Source organism: Neolamprologus brichardi, unplaced genomic scaffold (genome assembly GCF_056152115.1).
Source record: "Neolamprologus brichardi isolate AB-2024 unplaced genomic scaffold, ASM5615211v1 NODE_ptg000038l+_length_1369362_cov_1, whole genome shotgun sequence".
Taxonomy (NCBI): Eukaryota; Metazoa; Chordata; class Actinopteri; order Cichliformes; family Cichlidae; genus Neolamprologus; species Neolamprologus brichardi.
The window spans coordinates 232,012-250,000 of NW_028270040.1; the positions used below are offsets into that span (position 1 = coordinate 232,012).

Consider the following 17,989-nt stretch of genomic DNA (forward strand, 5'->3'; position numbering starts at 1 on the left):
TTATCAGTTCAATAAGGAGAGATCATTAGAAGGAATTAAACATTCTTTCTAACAACAGCAGGAGCCCTGAGTAACATGGCGGAGATGGGGAGGAGGAGGAGGCACAAAAGCATCTGTGATGGAGAATGTTAGCACATGGACAAGAGAAGAAGATGACTGGACCAGTCATGTCACAGCGAGCATGGGGAAGTGGAAGCAAGTTTTGATTAGCCAACAGACACTTGGAAAACAGACAGTGACTACATGTTTTACATGCATACACATAAGCTTCATCCTAAATAACATTATCCTCCCTTGAACCGTCTTTTCTTTTTTCCCCATGATGTATTTTTTCATATGAAAAATGTGGACATGGATGACATTTCCATAAGTAATTATAAACTCAAGCTTTGGCGTCTCCAAACTGATGATATACGAAGTTCAAAACGTGTAGTGTCATGTGTAGATTAGAAATTTAAAAAAAAAAGATACAAAAAACGATAAAAAACAGAAATCACCCAAACTCACACAACGGTGAAGATGTCTCTCAAACGGCTGACCAGTGTTGGGTAAGTTACTTTAAAAAAGTAATTAATTCCTAATTACTTAGTCAATATTGTATTTAAAATACTTATCTAATTACTGTGTCAGAAAAGTAACTTAATTACTAAATAAGTAATTTAACTAAATACTTCTTAAAATTCCTCTAAACCTTGAGTGGACAAACAATAGAAATTAAACTCTTTAAATAATAAATACATTTTTTAAAGACGGAGACTCTACAGCAGTGCTAGCATCTCTTCCACAGTGTAGCCTGCAATCATTCTTTAAGCTCACCTTCAGAGGCTTTCTGTGCTGCTGAAGTAAAATCAGGTTTTGCCTGCTTAGCAGGAGTTGCCGCAGTGATGGATGATGAACAAGGATCACTCAGAAGTGTTCGTCTATGCTCTGTGTCAGGTGCTTCAGTAGATTACTCGTGCTATTAACAGCAGGCGGTAGTTTTTTCTTCGCAGGACATAGCTTACATATTACTTTGATATTCTTGTCTGCTTGTTTCAGAAATGACGCGCAGCTGCACTACAGCGATGTTAAAGCGGCAGAGTTTACTTCTACGTTTAGAAGATAAATTATTGAAATTAAATAATGATATTCAGCGAGTTTAATTATTTTACAATGTAACGCAAGTACATTGTAAGTAGCTGTAATTAAAATACCAAAAAATGAACAGTAATTAGTTACTCTACTTTTTCAGTGGAAAAGTAATTTAATTACAGTAACGCGTTACTTAGTAACGCATTACACCCAACACTGCTGCTGACACATGGTGCATATAGTAACTCATGTACTCTCTGAGTATCCATGCAGCTCACAAAGATGCAACAGAATCTCCAGTGCAGATTGCATTTCAGTTGGCCGAGGCCAGAAGCTTCCCTATCTTTCTGCAGAGAGCTGACCTCAGCCAGGGTTTCTGGTTTGGGTAGATGGTTCGCTTCTTATGTGTGATGACATCATGCATACCTTTGGAGATGAGGCAGTAGATGTATAGTCCTCCAGCTCCATCTCACCCTCTGATGGCCTCATGAGGTCTAGGCTGCCTAGCATAGCTCTGTCAAAGTGTTGACACTGAAGACACTGAGTCCACAAGAAGGACTGTGGGACCAAAAAGAGCAATCTAAGAGTGTCCCTGCTGCAAGTGGTCAAGAGGTAAACAAGGTATCGGGTGGTCAGGGTGGCAAAATAATTCCTTCAATCATTTTATTGGTGAAAAACAGAAAAAATGCATAGATGTTCTTTTGTTTGTCCATCCATGCATCTTCATCCGCTTTATCCGAGGCCGGGTCGTGGGGCAGCAGCCTAAGCAGAGAGGCCCAGACCTCCCTCTCCCCAGCCGCCTCCTCCAGCTTATCCGGGGGAACCCCAAGGCGTTCCCAGGCCAGCCGAGAGATATAATCTCTCCAGCGTGTCCTGGGTCTGCCCCGGGGCCTCCTCCCGGTGGGACATGCCTGGAACACCTCACCCAGGAGGCGCCCAGGAGGCATCCTTGTCAGATGCCCAAACCACCTCAGCTGGCTCCTTTTGATGTGGAGCAGCAGCGGCTCTACTCTGAGCCCCTCCCGGATGGCCGAACTTCTCTCTAAGGGAGAGGCCAGCCACCCTTTCTCATTTCTGCCACTTGTATCCGCGATCTCGTTCTTTCGGTCACTACCCACAGCTCGTGGCCATAGGTGAGGGTAGGGACGTAGATCGACCGGTAAATTGAGAGCTTCGCTTTTACACTCAGCTCCCTCTTTACCACGACGGACTGGTGCAGCGTCTGCATCACTGCAGCCGCAGCACCAATCTGTCTGTTGATCTCCGGCTCCCTTCTCCCATCACTCGCGAACAAGACCCCGAGATACTTGAACTCCTCCACTTGGGGCAGGAACTCATCCCCGACCCGGAGTGGGCACTCCACCCTTTTCCGGCTGAGAACCATGGCCTCAGATTTGGAGGTGCTGATCCTCATTCCCGCTGCTTCACACTCGGCTGCGAACCGCTCCAGTGTGAGCTGGAGGCCATCACCCGATGAAGCCAACAGAACCACATCATCCGCAAAGATCAGAGATGAGATTCTGAGGCCACCAAAGCGAAAGCCCTCCGCCACTTGGCTGCGCCTAGAAATCCTGTCCATAAAAATTATGAACAGAATCGTGACAAAGGGCAGCCCTGGCGGAGCCCATCACCCACCGGGAACGAGTCCAACTTATTGCCGGCAATGCGAACCAAGCTCTTGCAGCGGTTGTATAGGGATCGAATGGCCCGTAGCAATGGGCCAGACACCCCATATTCCCGCAACACCTCCCACAGGACACCCCGAGGGACACGGTCGAATGCCTTCTCCAAGTCCACAAAACACATGTAGACTGGTTGGGCAAACTCCCATGCACCCTCAAGTATCCTCGAGAGGATGAAGAGCTGGTCCAGTGTTCCACGACCAGGACGAAAACCGCATTGTTCCTCCTGCATCTGAGGTTCGACTAGCGGACGAACTCTCCTTTCCAGCACCCTGGCATAGACTTTCCCAGGGAGGCTGAGGAGTGTGATCCCCCTGTAGTTGGAACACACCCTCCGGTCCCCCTTCTTAAAGATGGGGACCACCACCCTGGTCTGCCAATCCACGGGTACTGCCCCTGATCTCCACGCAACATTGCAGAGGCGTGTCAACCAGGACAGCCCTACAACGTCCAGAGCCTTCAGGTACTCGGGGCGGACCTCATCAACACCAGGGGCTCTGCCACCAAGGAGTTGTTTAACTGCCTCAGTGACCTCGCCCCCGGATATTGGCGGGTCATTCCCCTCATCCCCAGACTCTGCTTCCTCCTCGGAAGACGTGTCAGTGGGATTAAGGAGGTCCTCGAAGTATTCCTTCCACCGCCTGACAATTTTCTCAGTCGACGTCAGCAGCGCTCCGCCAGCACTATACACAGTGCAGGTAGAGCACCGCTTTCCCCTCCTGAGACGCCTGACGGTTTGCCAGAATCTCTTTGAGGCAGTCCGAAAGTCTTTTTCCATGGCCTCTCCGAACTCCTCCCACACCCGAGTTTTTGCTTCAGCCACTGCCCGAGCTGCGTTCTGCTTGGCCTGTCGATACCTGTCGGCTGCCTCCGGAGTCCCACAGGCTAACCAAGCCCGATAGGACTCTATCTTCAGCCTGGTGGCTCCCTTCAGCTCTGGTGTCCACCATTTGGTTCGGGGATTACCACCACGGCAGGCACCAACCACCTTGCGGCCGCAGCTCTTTTGTTTGTTTCTTTTGCAAATTGGGAAGCAGCAGCTGGTTAACGTGTGACACTCCAAAGACGCCCTCTTTGTCCAGTTTATAGATGATCTGTTATTCATATTTTTATTAGGTTACATGGAAAATGGTTCTGGTAACTGGAAGCATCCTGCAGTTAGACTTCTCCTCTTGTGTTTGTTGTGCTGGATTATAATTTCCTTTCAAATTCTTTTGGTGGACAAAACACAAACAAGAATACAATGATTTGATTTGAGGAGCACAATGAAAGAATTAAAAAGAAAGAGATGGAACAATGATATCAGCTAAACCTGAGCGATCAATGAAACAATGAAAGAGAAGTGCTGAAGGTAGCAGAGAGAAAAGGAGAGTGTGTGTGTGCATGTGTGTGTGTGTGTGTGTGTGTGTGAGTGTGTGTGTGCATGTGTATGTGTGTGTGTGTGTGTGTGTGTGTGTGAGTGTGTGCGTGCGGGGTGGAGTTTAAAGATGCATGGAGGCTTGGCCAAGTGCTGATTGAAGTGAGGGCAGAACATTAAGAATCTTCTTTGTGAGTGTGTCCTGGGCTCACAGAGGTAGCATTAACTTGGCAAGTTTATTGTTCTATTGACCGCAGTGGCCACTGTGGTCAAACTCTCAATTTTACAGATGATCATCAATAAAGAGGAGCTTAGAGTGTTGGATATGTAGAGCACCCTTTGGTGATAATGTTTTGTTTATCTATATGAAACAGATCAAAGAAACAGGCTAATATTTGATACAAAGTGTATTAAAGAAATGCTTTTTTGCCAGGTTTGTATTTATTGTTCATTTCAGTTCAGTTCAAATCAGTTTTATTTACATAGTGCCAAATCATAACAATGCCTCAAGGCACTTTAAATGTTAAGGTAAAAGCCCTACACTAATACAGAGACAACACCAACAAGCAGGCTACTCTATAGGAACAAGCTCTTGGCAACATTTGTGGGAAAAATTTCCTTTAACAGGAAAAAACTTTGAGCAGACCTCAGGAAGGAACAGCTGTGACCAGTTGGGGATCAGGGGAGGGAGACAGGACTTGCTCTGCAAGAGAGCCAGAGATGAAAAGTAACTAATAATAAAATACAGAGTGATTGGCCCCACCAAGCAGCCACCAGGAGTGAGCACATGAGCGCCCAGCCCCGGACACCGAAAGCCACCAATGCACCGACAGTTGAAGGCATCAGCCACTGACAGGGAGTGTGGTGGGGGGAGATAGGCCCCCACACCTGGGGGGGTGCCTGAGATGTTCCCAGAGAGATGCAGTCTGAGACTGACCTGATACACAGACACAAACATGCATTCCCACCTCATGCACACATATACAAATATTCAGCACTCGCCCATCATGGAGACACACAGAAATGGATACTGTACACACACTCACACTCCCCAAACATACTCTATACCCCAAGTCCAGGTACCCTCGTGCCCAGGGGGGCAATCAACCCCCAGACCCAGGAGATGCTGCCCTTTTCCCTGGGGTGGAGACAAGCAGACCGACCCTGGTCCTGCAGCAGCAGGGAGGGCCCGCATCCCCAACCAGACGGCCAACTCCTCATCCTGGCCCCCTCCCCCCAATGGCAAACAGAGAACGGAGGTGGGAAGACCCCATCCTTTCCTCCACCCGTTCAGATGTGGTGGTGCTGCGTGCTGGAGGGCATGGTGCTTTCTGCTAGAGAGCAGCAGGTGTCAGCACAGCCCCTCCCGAAAACCCTCAATGTCTACATGCATTTAAAAGTGGGTCCAGAGGTGAGGTTAAACACACAGATCGTCCTCTGGACGCTGTTTAGTGTGCCCAACCCCAAGGCCCTATATGTATGTGTCTTGAGAGTTTGAGTAATGGGGATGGCTAAGTTGAGGCACAGGTGGCCAGAAGGGGACAGAGGAGGAATGCCGACCCTGCACCTCAGTGACAAACCTGTACCTCAAGGTCCTGCATGTGTGGGGGTGTGATGGAGCGGGAAGAGGCAGTTGGGGATGGGGAGGGAAGGAACACCAAACCCTGGTCCTCCAGCAGCAGCCCTCACAGACAACACCAAAGTGTTGTCTGTGAGGGCAATGCGCTGTTTCCTGATCTTGCTGTAGCCACTTTGTAGACGAGCTCGCGCACAGACTTCAGGTCGGGGTATCCCCAAGCAATGTGAGGCTCTGTAATTCTGAGCATGTTGACTGAAGCCTTGTTCAGCCTGACAAAGACACCGTTTTAGATCTGGCACAGACCTTGGGGCTCACGCCATTGATGCCTCTGATCCTGATGACACATGGCACATAGAAGTTTCCCACTTTGCGAGTCATATGGCCCATTCATATCTCATGCCTGTACATCTGTCTGTATTCCTTGTGGTACTTCTCAGCCCTCTTGTAGATCAGTTTCCTGGTCACCTTCTGAAAAGGCGAAAGGCCTTTTCAAAAGGCTCTCAGGGACCAGTGGAACCGTGATCACCGAGGGGGGGGGGCCCACTGTCGCGCCATCAATGTCTCCTCCCCGAACCTGTGTGCTTTTCTGTGTTCCCTCGGGCCTTAGTTTAGTTTTGCCAGTTTAGTTCTATTTCTTTGTGAAGCCTGCAATAAAGCAGTGATTTTGAGTTCAGCTCCTGTCTCCGTGAGTTTGCGTTTGGGTCCTCATCTGCCTCCACACAGCTAGTTAGTGACAGTCAATGTCACCAGGGCCTCGGTCTCCTGCTGACACTGTGATATATATTTGTGTGTCATCTGCATAGCTGTGATAGTTTATTTTGTTGTTCTTTATACCGTATTTTCACGACCATAAGACGCACCGTACTAAAAGGCGCAGTCTCAGTTATGTGTGCCATTACTGTATTTAACACACACATAAGGCACACCTGATTATAGGGCGCATACAAGTGTGCGTATTTAAAAATAAAGCGGGAGCAAAACTGAGTTTGGTACTAACATTTTTATCATCAATCAAACCCATCGAAGTCCTCATCCTCTGTGTCTGAATTGAACAGCTGCGCTAAATCTCCATCGAACATGCCAGGTTCACTTTCTTCACCGTCAGAGTCACTTTCCGTGCCGTGCGGCTCCTCGGAAATGATGCCGGCTTTTGCGAAAGCTCGAACAACAGTGCCAGCAGACATGTTAGCCCAAGCATCTACAATCCATTTGCAAATTGTGGCGTAACTCGCCCGGCGCTGCCTTCCACTCTTAGTGAAACTGTGGTCTCCATCGGTCATCCATCGCTCCCACGCCGCTCGCAGCCTTACTTTGAACGGCCGGTTCACACCGATGTCCAGCGGTTGGAGTTCCTTTGTCAGGCCTCCTGAATCACAGCAAGCTCACAGTTCATTTGCTTCACTTGTTTTTTCACATCGGCTGTGAGATGCATAGAGTCACAGATCAACAGCGATGGTGATGCGTGGAAAAAACCACCTGGTCTCCTTACATACACTTCCCTCAGCCACTCTTTCATCATTTCCTCATCCATCCAGCCCTTTTCATTTGCCTTAATGATGACTCCTGCTGGAAACTTCTCTTTAGGCAAAGTCTTTCTCTTAAAAATCACCATAGGCGGCAGTTTCTGTCCATTAGCATGGCAGCCAAGCGCAACAGTAAAAGAAGACTTTTCGTGCCCCGTTGTGCGTATCGCTACCGTGCTGGTCCCCTTCACAGTGTGACTCACCGGGATGTCGAAAGTGAGCGGCACCTCGTTCATGTCAGTGATGTGGCTGGGCTGGATGTGTTTGTCGGTGATGTGTTTGCTGCAGTAGGAGCGGAAGATGGCCAGCTGTTCATTATAATCCGCTGGACGTTGCTGCGCTACCGTAGTCCTTGTCCGGATGGAAAAATGGCACCGTTTCATGAAACGAAAGCACCAAGACAGACCTCCTTGGAAATGTTCAATTTTCATTTCTTCTGCTAGCGTTACTGCTTTTAGTCGAATGGTGAAGTCGAAACGCTTCTCCCACTCGTTCTTTGCTCGATGATCCACTGCTCGAGTCTTTCCTCCAACTCGGGCCACCTCGCCTTATGTCCGCGGAAACTCAGCTGCGTCTTCTTGACCTGTCGGAGCTCGTTTTCCAGATTCCTCCACTTGCGAACCGTCGATTCATTAATCTTAAATTCTCTCGCGGCTGCTCGATTTCCATGTTCCTCCGCGTAGCTGATGGCCTTCAGTTTAAACTGTGCTTCATAAGCGTGTCTCTCTGCCATTTTCAGGGTTGTTAAAACAACGATGTTCTGCATAACGCACATACCTGTCCTTTTATACAGGTATGTGCGATTGTCCCGGTATATACAATCAATGCCCACACTTCACCCTTTAGCGTTCTCATGGTGTTCTCTACTACGTCCTCCTTACAACACACAAAGGGCGCGCCGCACTTTTTAAAGAAAATCTAAGGCTTTTATGTGCACCTTATAGTTGCGAAAATACGGTAATCTGTGCCAGTGGGAGCATGTAAATGTTAAACAGAAGGGGTCCCAAGATGGAACCTTGGGGAACTCCACATGTGATACTTGTCTGCTCAGATGTGAAGTTACCTATTGATACAAAGTATTTCCTGCTTTCCAAGTATGTTTTGAACCAGTTTAGACCTGTCCAGTTCTCCAGTCGTTTGAGTAATATGTTGTGGTCGACTGTATCAAATGCTGCACTGAGATCCAGTAAAACTAAGACTGACATGTTTCCACTGTCTGTATTCAGACATGTGTCATTAAACACTTTGGTCAGAGCGGTTTCAGTGCTGTGGTTCTGTCTAAAACCTGACTGGAAGGCATCATAGCAGTTATTCTGTTTAAGAAGTAATCGAGCTGTTGAGAAACTGCTTTTTCAATGATCTTACTTAAAAATGGGAGATTTGAGATCGGCCTGTAGTTGTTCATTTGTGTCTTGTCAAGATTGTCCTTTTTCAGTACAGGTTTTATTACAGCAGTTTTTAGTGGTTCTGGAAACACACCTGACATTAAAGAAAAGCTGACGATCTGTAGCAGGTCTGACTGAAATAAGACCCGAGCATTATGGCTGTTTTTAGTGATGATGTCAGAGAAGTAGGACCTCCTTGCGCTCCTCAGTTGTAAATTATAATTGTGAAGTTTCTCTTTATAGATGTCATAATGAACCTGGAGGTTTGTTTTTCTCCATCTGCGCTCAGCTTTCCTACACTCTCTTTTTTCATTTTTCACCAGTGTGGAGTTTCTCCATGGAGACTTCTTCCTTCCAGAGATAACCTTCACTTTAATGGGAGCAATAGTGTCCATTACATTTAACATGTTAGCATTGAAGCTATTGACGAGCTCATTGACTGAACCTCTTGACAGGCCAGGTGTTAATGGGAAGACCTGGTTAAAGATCTCACTACTGTGTTCAGTTATGCACCGTTTTGTGATCACTGCTGTTGATATATTTGTGTGGGCTGAGATTTTACTGATGAATTTCTACAATACTGTTACTGTTAATTGTTCTCTCTGCAGTGTTTAAATGCTTACATACACACAGTTACTGTCACGGACCCGGTTCCGGGGACTCGGGGTCCATGAACGGTGTGAACCTTTATTATTATTATTATTATTATTATTATTATTATTATTATTATTATTATTATTATTATTATTGGGTGTATGTTTGCTGCACTGTGCTCTTGTGTTCCATGCTGGTGTGTGTACGTGTGTGTCTGCGGGTGTGGCTGGAGGATGAAGGACAGCCACCTGCAGGCCTGATGGGTGTGGCCCTGCCAGCTGCTGGTCACCCCTAGGTTCCCACACACCTGCTTCTGATCAGGCTCGTCGGGGGAGCTACTTAACAGAGCGATGGAGCTTCCTCCGGCGCAGGATTGTTGAGTTAGACTCCATGTCAGTGTCTCAAGGACTGTTAAGTGTATGCCTGCTGGAGTGGTGCCTTAACGGCTGCGTCTGTTGGTTTTTCCTCAGGAGAGCGGAACACGGGACTGCAGGACGCACGGGGTGTGCGTAGGCACAGGAGCAGAGAGCACGGAATACCAGCACTTGGGAGAAGGCACGACACAGGAGTTGAGGGAGCACTTGGGAGACTTATTGTGTGGTGTATGATTACCCCCACTGTAAATAAATGCACTGTTCATTGCACTAAGTCCAGCGTTTGGGTCCTTTCTCCAACATTCCCCACGGCTTGCCCTGGCAAACCGTGACAGTTACTGTCCCTCCACACATACGACTCGGTTCTGCTTCTATGCCCCAGCTTTGTTTACTTTTTCCCACCGAGGCTTCTAGACTTCTGATTGGCCAACATTTCTGCGCGGTTAGGAATATAGCGCCACCTGCTGCTTTGGCATGTTCCTAGCAGCGTTTTCCTTCATTTCTGCCTTTACGTGTGGACGGGATTATTTCGATGGCGAACCTTTGGCTGCTCTGGTGGGGGGTTTTGTGGGGGACAAAAAGGGATTGGGCCGGGGGGTAGATCTGAGCCCAGCATTGACCCGCTCCATCATCTCCTCAGTGAATTTCAGGTGTGGGGAGGCAACACGTGCTCACTCCCAAAGCGTCACATTTTAGGCTAGGTGACAAATCGTCAACATATTACTTTTCGGCTACCCACCACGTTCCTACATGACGACCTCGGAAAAATGAGGAAATATGAGAACCGTCTGGACTCAATCTACACATGTTCGCTCTTTTTCTTCAAATCGCTTAGAAACACGCTATGTAACATAATTAAAGTCATGGTTACGGTCAGGAAAAAGGTTATGGTTAGGGCTAGGGATAAGGTTAGGTTTAGGGCTGGAATACAGGGCTGGAACGTCTATTACCGCGGGAGCGTCATTGCACTGGATTTCGGCCATAACCCACCACGTACCATAAGAACGCCGAAGGTCTCCTTTTGCGTTCCTCAGGAACGTCGCAGGACGTGACAAAACGTATGCATGTTACGCCTCGGGAGTGAGAACGGGCTCGGGGAGGAGGGAGAAAGGGAGGGGGGGGGGGGAGGGTGATGGCCTGTCAGGGGTTTGGGGGACTGGGGAAGGTCGTGGTCCCTGGTCCTGGTCGTTGGTGTTGTTGAGAGAGTTGGAGGCAAATAGGGACCCCTCTTCTTGCCTCAGATGTCTCTCCTTTCTGAGGCTCTTCCCGGGTGGGGGCAGATGGAGCTCCTCCTCAAGGTTTCTGCTGGGCTTTGTCTGTTCTTGGAGTACTGTTTGTTCCTCTTTATGAGATAACTCCTCATTTATCTCAGCCTTGGCACCAAGCACAGATGGATGATGTATGGAATAAAACAAGTTGGAGGTTAACAGTTTCACCCCTGACTTGTTAAAATTAAATCCATTTGCTTTAAATAGATGCCTGCGTTCCCAAAAAATCTTAAAGTTGTTGATAAAATGCACTGAGTGGTCAGTACATGCTGATATGAGCCATTTATTCAGTGTGAACAACCTGCTGAATCTCTCGTCTCCTGACGGCGGTACAGGTCCACTGATGAATACAGCTGCATTCAGAGAGTTTACAGTATTTAATAATCCAGTAAAGTCCCGCTTCAGAACCTCCGACTGTTGTTTGGACACATCGTTTGACCCTGTATGCAGAACAATGTTTGTCACAGTTGGATATTCATCTGCAATTTAAGAATTCTCTCCTTCAGGTTGTTGACCATATCCATAGGAAAGCAGAGGACTTTAGTGTTCTTACTGCACATCCTTTGTACATCCTTTACGGCAGAGTCACCCACAATCAGAGTTTCAGGCCTAGCCTTTAGCTTTCCCTGTGGCCTTTTACTTCTCAGTAGATTTTCAGACCTTACTTCGCTACTTTTAGATGGATGGTTGTCCGATATAGATCCAGGGTCCTTTGATAGTGGAGCAAATCTGTTCTGCAGTTTCACATTCAGTTGTTTTGGAGGTTTGTTGTTAACCTTCCTATTCACGGTTGTCCAGTCCTGTTTCCTCTCGTATACAGGGGTAGAAAAGCTTCTCTGTCTCGTAGGAAGTGAAGGCCAGTCGGTTTCAGAGATTTCAGCTCGCTGTGCCCTGCCTGTGATACGTCCTCCCCCTTCCAGGAGACATGATTTATGTCTTGGTTTTGCACCAAGACAGTCCAAGGGGGGATTATCGCTTGAGGATTTATAATAATGCACGGAGTCTACTTTCTTGGTCATGTTATCTGTGCTCCTTAGCTGTGTACTAGCTTGCTCATCGCCATTGTTTTGAATCAAAGGCAAGGTTGTTTCATTTCCACACAGTCCATTTACCTCCACGTTTACTTCTAAGCAGAATTTTTGTCTCCAGTTCTGCAATCTTCTGCAGGAGGCTGTGGTAGTCATCTGTGGAGAGGGAAGGCATTTGTTGCTAGTTAGCCTAGCGGTTAGCACCTTTCCAGGCTAATGAGGCTGTTCGGAGCCCAGACGCTGTAATCAGGCTTCAGCTGTGTGTAGGCCACAGACACACGGAGCGCTGAAGATAAGGTAACTATAAAAATGTTGCTGTTTCTGTTAAGAACACTTTAGTCCAAATGATCTATAAGTGTCCAGAAGCTATCGCAGGTAAGCTCATACGGAAAAAAGGGAAAAATCAGCATAAAAATCAATAAAAATCAATAAAAGAAGCAAAGCATTTAAAGAGCAAAGAGAGGAAGCGTCCACACTCACAAAAGGAAGGACAAAAAGGCTTTTAATGATTGGCTTGACAGAAAGACCAAGCTGCAGGGGATGTGAAGGTCAGGGTGGTTAAGGAAGAAATGCTAAAGACATTAGATAGTGAAAAAATGACAAGAGTGAGAAGACAGAACACATCCTTTGAGGAGCTGATGAATGAGGAGAATGAATGAGTGAATCAGGAAGTGTGGAAAGGTAGTCGGTCCAGATGACATACCTGTGGAGTTATGGAGATGTCTGGGAGAGAGGCAGTGGACTTTTTGACCAGATTGTTTAACACAATCGTGGAGAATGAGAGGATGCCTGAGTCTTTCAGAACCGTGTCACCTGGAATATGCCAATTCAAAAATATCAAGTGTGTACATTATCTATGTTTCAGTTAACATTTATATGGTTTTTCTACTCTGAGCAGTCAAAGTGCTTTTAACTACAAGCCTCCTTCATCCAAACACACACCAATACCTGGGCTTTGTATTCCTAAACACCTCATCCAACGTTCTTTTGCAAAAATAAAACAATTAATAGAGAGCAGACTTCCACCTTTTGTTTAACGGGTTTAAGAAAAATATTTCATTACATTTTTCAAAAATTTAAGTCATTGTAATACATCTTTGACAATAAAGGTAGCAAAGTTTTGGTATAAGGTTGGTATTTCTGTCTAACCTTGAGTGTATTTCTTCCCAATCCTGCCAGCACTGTCCTTATATTAACACCATTTCTCACCGTGCTCCAGGCTTAGTGGCCTGATAGCTTGCTTCTGTAACCAGTGGGAAGTGGTGGTGCATAACTATAGTGTGGACTTCCTTAGTACTGAATGTGTGTATGTTTGGAGGTCTGTGCTGAGATGCAGCACATGGCTTATAGACACCAGTCTATCTGTGTGTGTTTATGTGTGCTAGCTATTGTTTTTGCATGCATTTACTTTTACATTACATATATTTACATATGTTGTGAAAACAGAAAATTGAAGTCATCTTTACGTTTTATGTTGACGTTTTTTCACAGCAGGGTTTAATGGCACGCAGATAAAAACAGATATCGGTTAAATCCAAAGTGACATCTCTCTCATTCTATCTCAAACGACATATTGTCCAATATTGTCCAATAGCTTCTCTCGCTGCTCGTTGACCATATTCTTGAATTACTGCCATCTTGTGGTCTCAGTTGGCTGGTGCCTCTAGCAGTGTGCTCGACTCTCCTCTTTATTCCACCAGATTTGTAGGATAGAGCACATTTCATGTAGATGTTTGTTCCACTAACAAAAGCTCTCAGCAGCTTTTTCTGGCTGTTTGCATCAATGTGAGTGTTTGGTCTGTGATGGGAAACTAGTATGCTGCCACTGGCTTTGCTTTCACTGCTCTGAGATAAGTTGTGATACATTTAGGGAAATACACCTAGCATAAATAAGTACATAAGCACTCTGGGATTTATCATCTAAAAAGATGTGTTTGTCTAGCTATGCCAATCCATATTATGTGGAGAGAAAAGTGCAGTGTCAAGACGTTTTTAATATCTTCTTTAGCACATGCTTTGGCTCTGCTTAAATAAATATCCAACTTGCATCTAAAGACCCGGTTGTGGAAATCGATACTTTATATTTTTCATTAATAAAGATTAATCTTTCTAATGATTCTAACAGGTTGTTCCAACCAATTACAGTATCAGAGCCTTGGGGCATATAATCCTGGCCATGAATTCAACTGTATACCAAAGTCTTCTAGAGCCAAATGTGAAGCTGACCGCTAAAACGTTTTCCAAATTCGATCATGCAACAAGACAATGATCTAAAGAACAGCAGCAACTCTTCACGATGACAAAGAAACAAAGGGTTGCAATGGCCAAGTCCAGAAATCCTCCTGTTTGAATTCAGTGATATTAAGGAGCGTGGACCAAATACCTCCACAACAATGTGACATCTAAACATTTATTACAGTTACAAGCCATTGAACCATGGGGTGCATACCAGACAGCTTACTACACATGTCTAAACCTTAAGTCCATTCTCATGTACCCTGGTTATCAGCTTCACTTGGTTGTAGGGATGGGTACCGGTATCCGGTGCCATCATGGCACCGGTTCTGTCATAAACGGTAGTAACCAGACCAAAAAGCAGCGCACATTTCGGTGCTTTTTTTTCCTGAGTTGTGATACACTTTAGATTCTAGCCAATCATTTTACGTTTCCGAGGATAGTAGGCGGGTCCAGGTACATACGTTCTTTTAGAGCAGAGCTACAGATTAAAAATGCCCAAGGCGAAGCGGTCAAAGTCTGGCTGTACTTCACAGCAAAAGATGCAACTCAGCAGCTGCAACAAGTGCTTTAAGCTGATACTGTGATACTGTCAAAGGAGGTAACACCTCAAATCTGATGAAACACCTGGCGACGCATAGCGTTTTTTTTAAAAGCCGAGAAATGCGCCGTATTTGATAGCTTGCTGCGAGACCTCACACCGAGCACATCTACTGCGGGTGTGGTGCCTGTTATCGACCCGGAGTTAGCAACATCCCCCAAAAACCCGAAGAGGAGAGTCCTGGCCCCTAGCCCTGCCAGTGTAGCAGAAACGATGAGGATGATGATGCAGCAGCAGCCGTTCTTCTCTGCGTGAGTAGCTTAATGTTGTTCGTGTGTAATTTACGTTGAGTAGGCTAACCACGTTATTACATTAATGCATGTAAGGTGAACTAGCAAACACCGTCATAGCTACATGCGGCTGTCTTCTTGTTTGATGGCAGATACTCCCTTCACCCTGGCCAAAAAGGCTAAAATGACCAAAGAAAAAGTGGGAAACAGTTAAACATGAGAGGTTTTTGGACAAAGTTTGTGTTTTTTCCATTGTTTAAGCACTGCTTCCAGCCAAGAGTGATACCATATATGCCCTATAGCTGCAGAAAAGGCTAACATTGTTATCTTTTTACAAAAAAACAGCTGAACATGAGAGGTTTTTGGACCAATTTTGTGTTCTCCATTCTTTAAGCACCATTTAAGCACCGGCACCATTTCAAAAGTACCAGTTTGGCACCGGTATTGGATAAAACCTAAATGACACCCATCCCTACTTGGTTGTGTTGAGTGTTAATGGTTACATCACTGGCTAGCTGGCTTTGCCTTTAGGTTGACTCTATGGACAAAAGCATTGCTTCTTAACTAATGAAATTCTTTATTCCCTGTTCAGGAGATGAGACTGTCATTCACTTTTATATACAAACAATAATCCAGATCACCACCCCTGCCTAGAGGTCATAACTGTAGGTTTTTACAGTGTTATATGTTGAAGTCCTGCCTCTAAGAGCACCACTGTGATGATGGATTACGAGGCAGAAGAACAATCCACGCTTCAAGTGTTAACCAGAAATGAATGAAGTCTTATACGTGAGCTGCAGCTCATTGTGATAGAAAAGATAACTGATGCACAGGAACGTGTGAGACTCACCGATACTGTGTTAGCAGTAAGAGCTGGAGTGCTGCTGTCGTTGCCTGGCTGCTCACTCTGTGTGTGCGTCGCCGAGTATAGTGTTAGGGTATGCTCGCCCACTGTGCTCGTTCCCGTGTAGTCAGCCGGTGGGTGGGTGTGGGGTGTAGCATACTCAGCAGGAATCCCGTTCTGTGAAGGAGGTGGATACTGGGCTTGTGGGAAAGGTTGAGCCATAGCTTCAGGGGGAGCCGGGGCCTCTTGGTTACCCTGTGTGGACAAGGGCAGAAAAGACATTAAGAGTGGATGTTTTTTAACAAACTACTTTTTGAGTCATGGTGGCGTCATTGAAAGGTGTCCAAAGTGTCAACAATGGTCAAAATATTTGTACAGGAGCCTTGAAGTGTCCTCAAGTCCAGAGGACGATGTGCAGGATGAATGTACAGGTTATCTAAAGCAGCGGTCCCCGGGCCTTGGACCGGTACCGGTCCGTGAGTCGTTTGGTGCCGGGCTGCGAGAGTTGAGGCTCAGGTGTGAGATGTATGGTTTTCAGGGTTTTTATCGGTTTTCAGCGTTATTTTGTTATCGTTTTTATCGTTTACTCGGTTTTCCTGGGTCTTTTCACGTGTGTTATGAATAAATCTTCTTTTTTTCAGTACCGGTACTAGTTTTATTTTGTTGTATTTATCTGCGACACCTTAAAGGCCGGTCCATGAAAATATTGTCGGGCATAAACCGGTCCGTGGCGCAAAAAAGGTTGGAGACCGCTGGTTTAAAGCACTTTGACTAAGATTAGAAAAGCACTGTAGAAACGCCAGTTTATTTTCAGTTTATTCGTGTTGTGACGATGTGTGAATGATGTTAAACTGTCCAATCAAATTCTTAAACTCAGGTAATCCATGTCAGTTGGTCTGGTATGTACAAAATTGTGCCACGACTGGGGCCAAGCCTCTTCGTCTTATTCTGACATCGAGCTTTCTTGCTGCAACTCATCAAACCTGCAGCTTCTCTTCACAGCTGAAACTGAGACTTTCTCACTACGACCACGACTGAGCTGCTTGAAGCTGTTGTCCTGTGAGCCGCCATCACACAAGCTGTTAACTCTCACAAACGTGTCCTCTGACTCAGTTTCAGGCCTGCAGACCTCTTCCTGTCACAGTTTGTTTCTGAGTGCAGAAGGAAACTCACTGACACCTTGACTTTGTTTGCAGTCTCTCTGTAGGACAGACCCACATTTATAAGTGTTATGATCCGTCTCTCTTCCATTGTTAATGGTCTTTTCTCACCATTTCTGTAACAACACTACTTTCTGCAGTACGATACTGTTCAGCTGATGCTGACGAGGGTACCACAGTGTGTTCAACACTGCTTTATGCAGACAGATGGGGCTGTAATTAATCCAGAAAAGTTGGAACACCTGTAGGAATTAGTAGCAGCAGCTTTCAAGGCTTGATCAACCTGCATTGCTGCAGAACAGATTAAATTGTTAACCCATGTTGTCCCTGAAAAAGGCCTTTTTGTGTAATTCTGAAATGTACATTATGAACGACTTGAATCGCGATAAATAACTGGAAAAACTGGGCTGTTCTAAAACCTTTGAACAGTAGTGTAGTTTCTTCAACACTGAGGCTTTGACCACTGATTTGGTCAGAAGCCTCGCAGCAGCTTTGTGGTCAACCTACAGATGTTCTCTGTAAACAATGAATTACAATAATCCAAACGTGATGAAAGAAGTGCATGAATAATGATTCAGAGCATGTTCAGAGCATGACACAATGGTAGTTAACTTAGATGATAAGACAACAGTGAACCAGAGATTTGATCCATAGGTAACGCAGAGTCGAGAGACGACTCAACAAACACCCTGAGGGGAGCTCTCACTACACAAATCTGTCCGAGGCACACAGACGCACTTCTGTTTAATCTTCATTCAGAGAAAGCTGTCAGCGATTTTAATGAGTCCAGTCACATATTCAGGATTTGTAGCTTATTGGGGGTTAAAAGAGATATATGATTGAAAATCATGTAATGGGTGAATAATGCAAGTTGTGTAAAGTGCTTTGGTTGCTCTGGATAGAAAAGCTTTATATAAGAACCAGTCAATTTACCATTTAGTTCACTTTATTAAAGATGATTTAAGATGTCTTTAATAAAGCAAGAGACGAAGGGAAAAACAAATAAAATCCAAAATATCACAAATATAAATGAAGGCTCGAGTCTCCACACGCTGCCT

The 17,989-nt window shown here is 45.7% G+C and overlaps 1 protein-coding gene across 4 annotated transcripts in view; it reads right to left on the reverse strand.

Annotated features, from left to right (window-relative positions):
* rbfox3a (RNA binding fox-1 homolog 3a) overlaps positions 1–17,989 on the reverse strand; it is a 497,652-nt gene that overhangs the window by 80,740 nt on the left and 398,923 nt on the right. For all 4 annotated transcript variants that reach the window (XM_087837000.1, XM_087836998.1, XM_006801633.2 and 1 more), the window contains one exon: positions 15,778–16,026. In XM_087837000.1, coding sequence (XP_087693126.1) covers positions 15,778–16,026 — 249 coding nt within the window. The remainder of the gene's footprint in view (positions 1–15,777; positions 16,027–17,989) is intronic.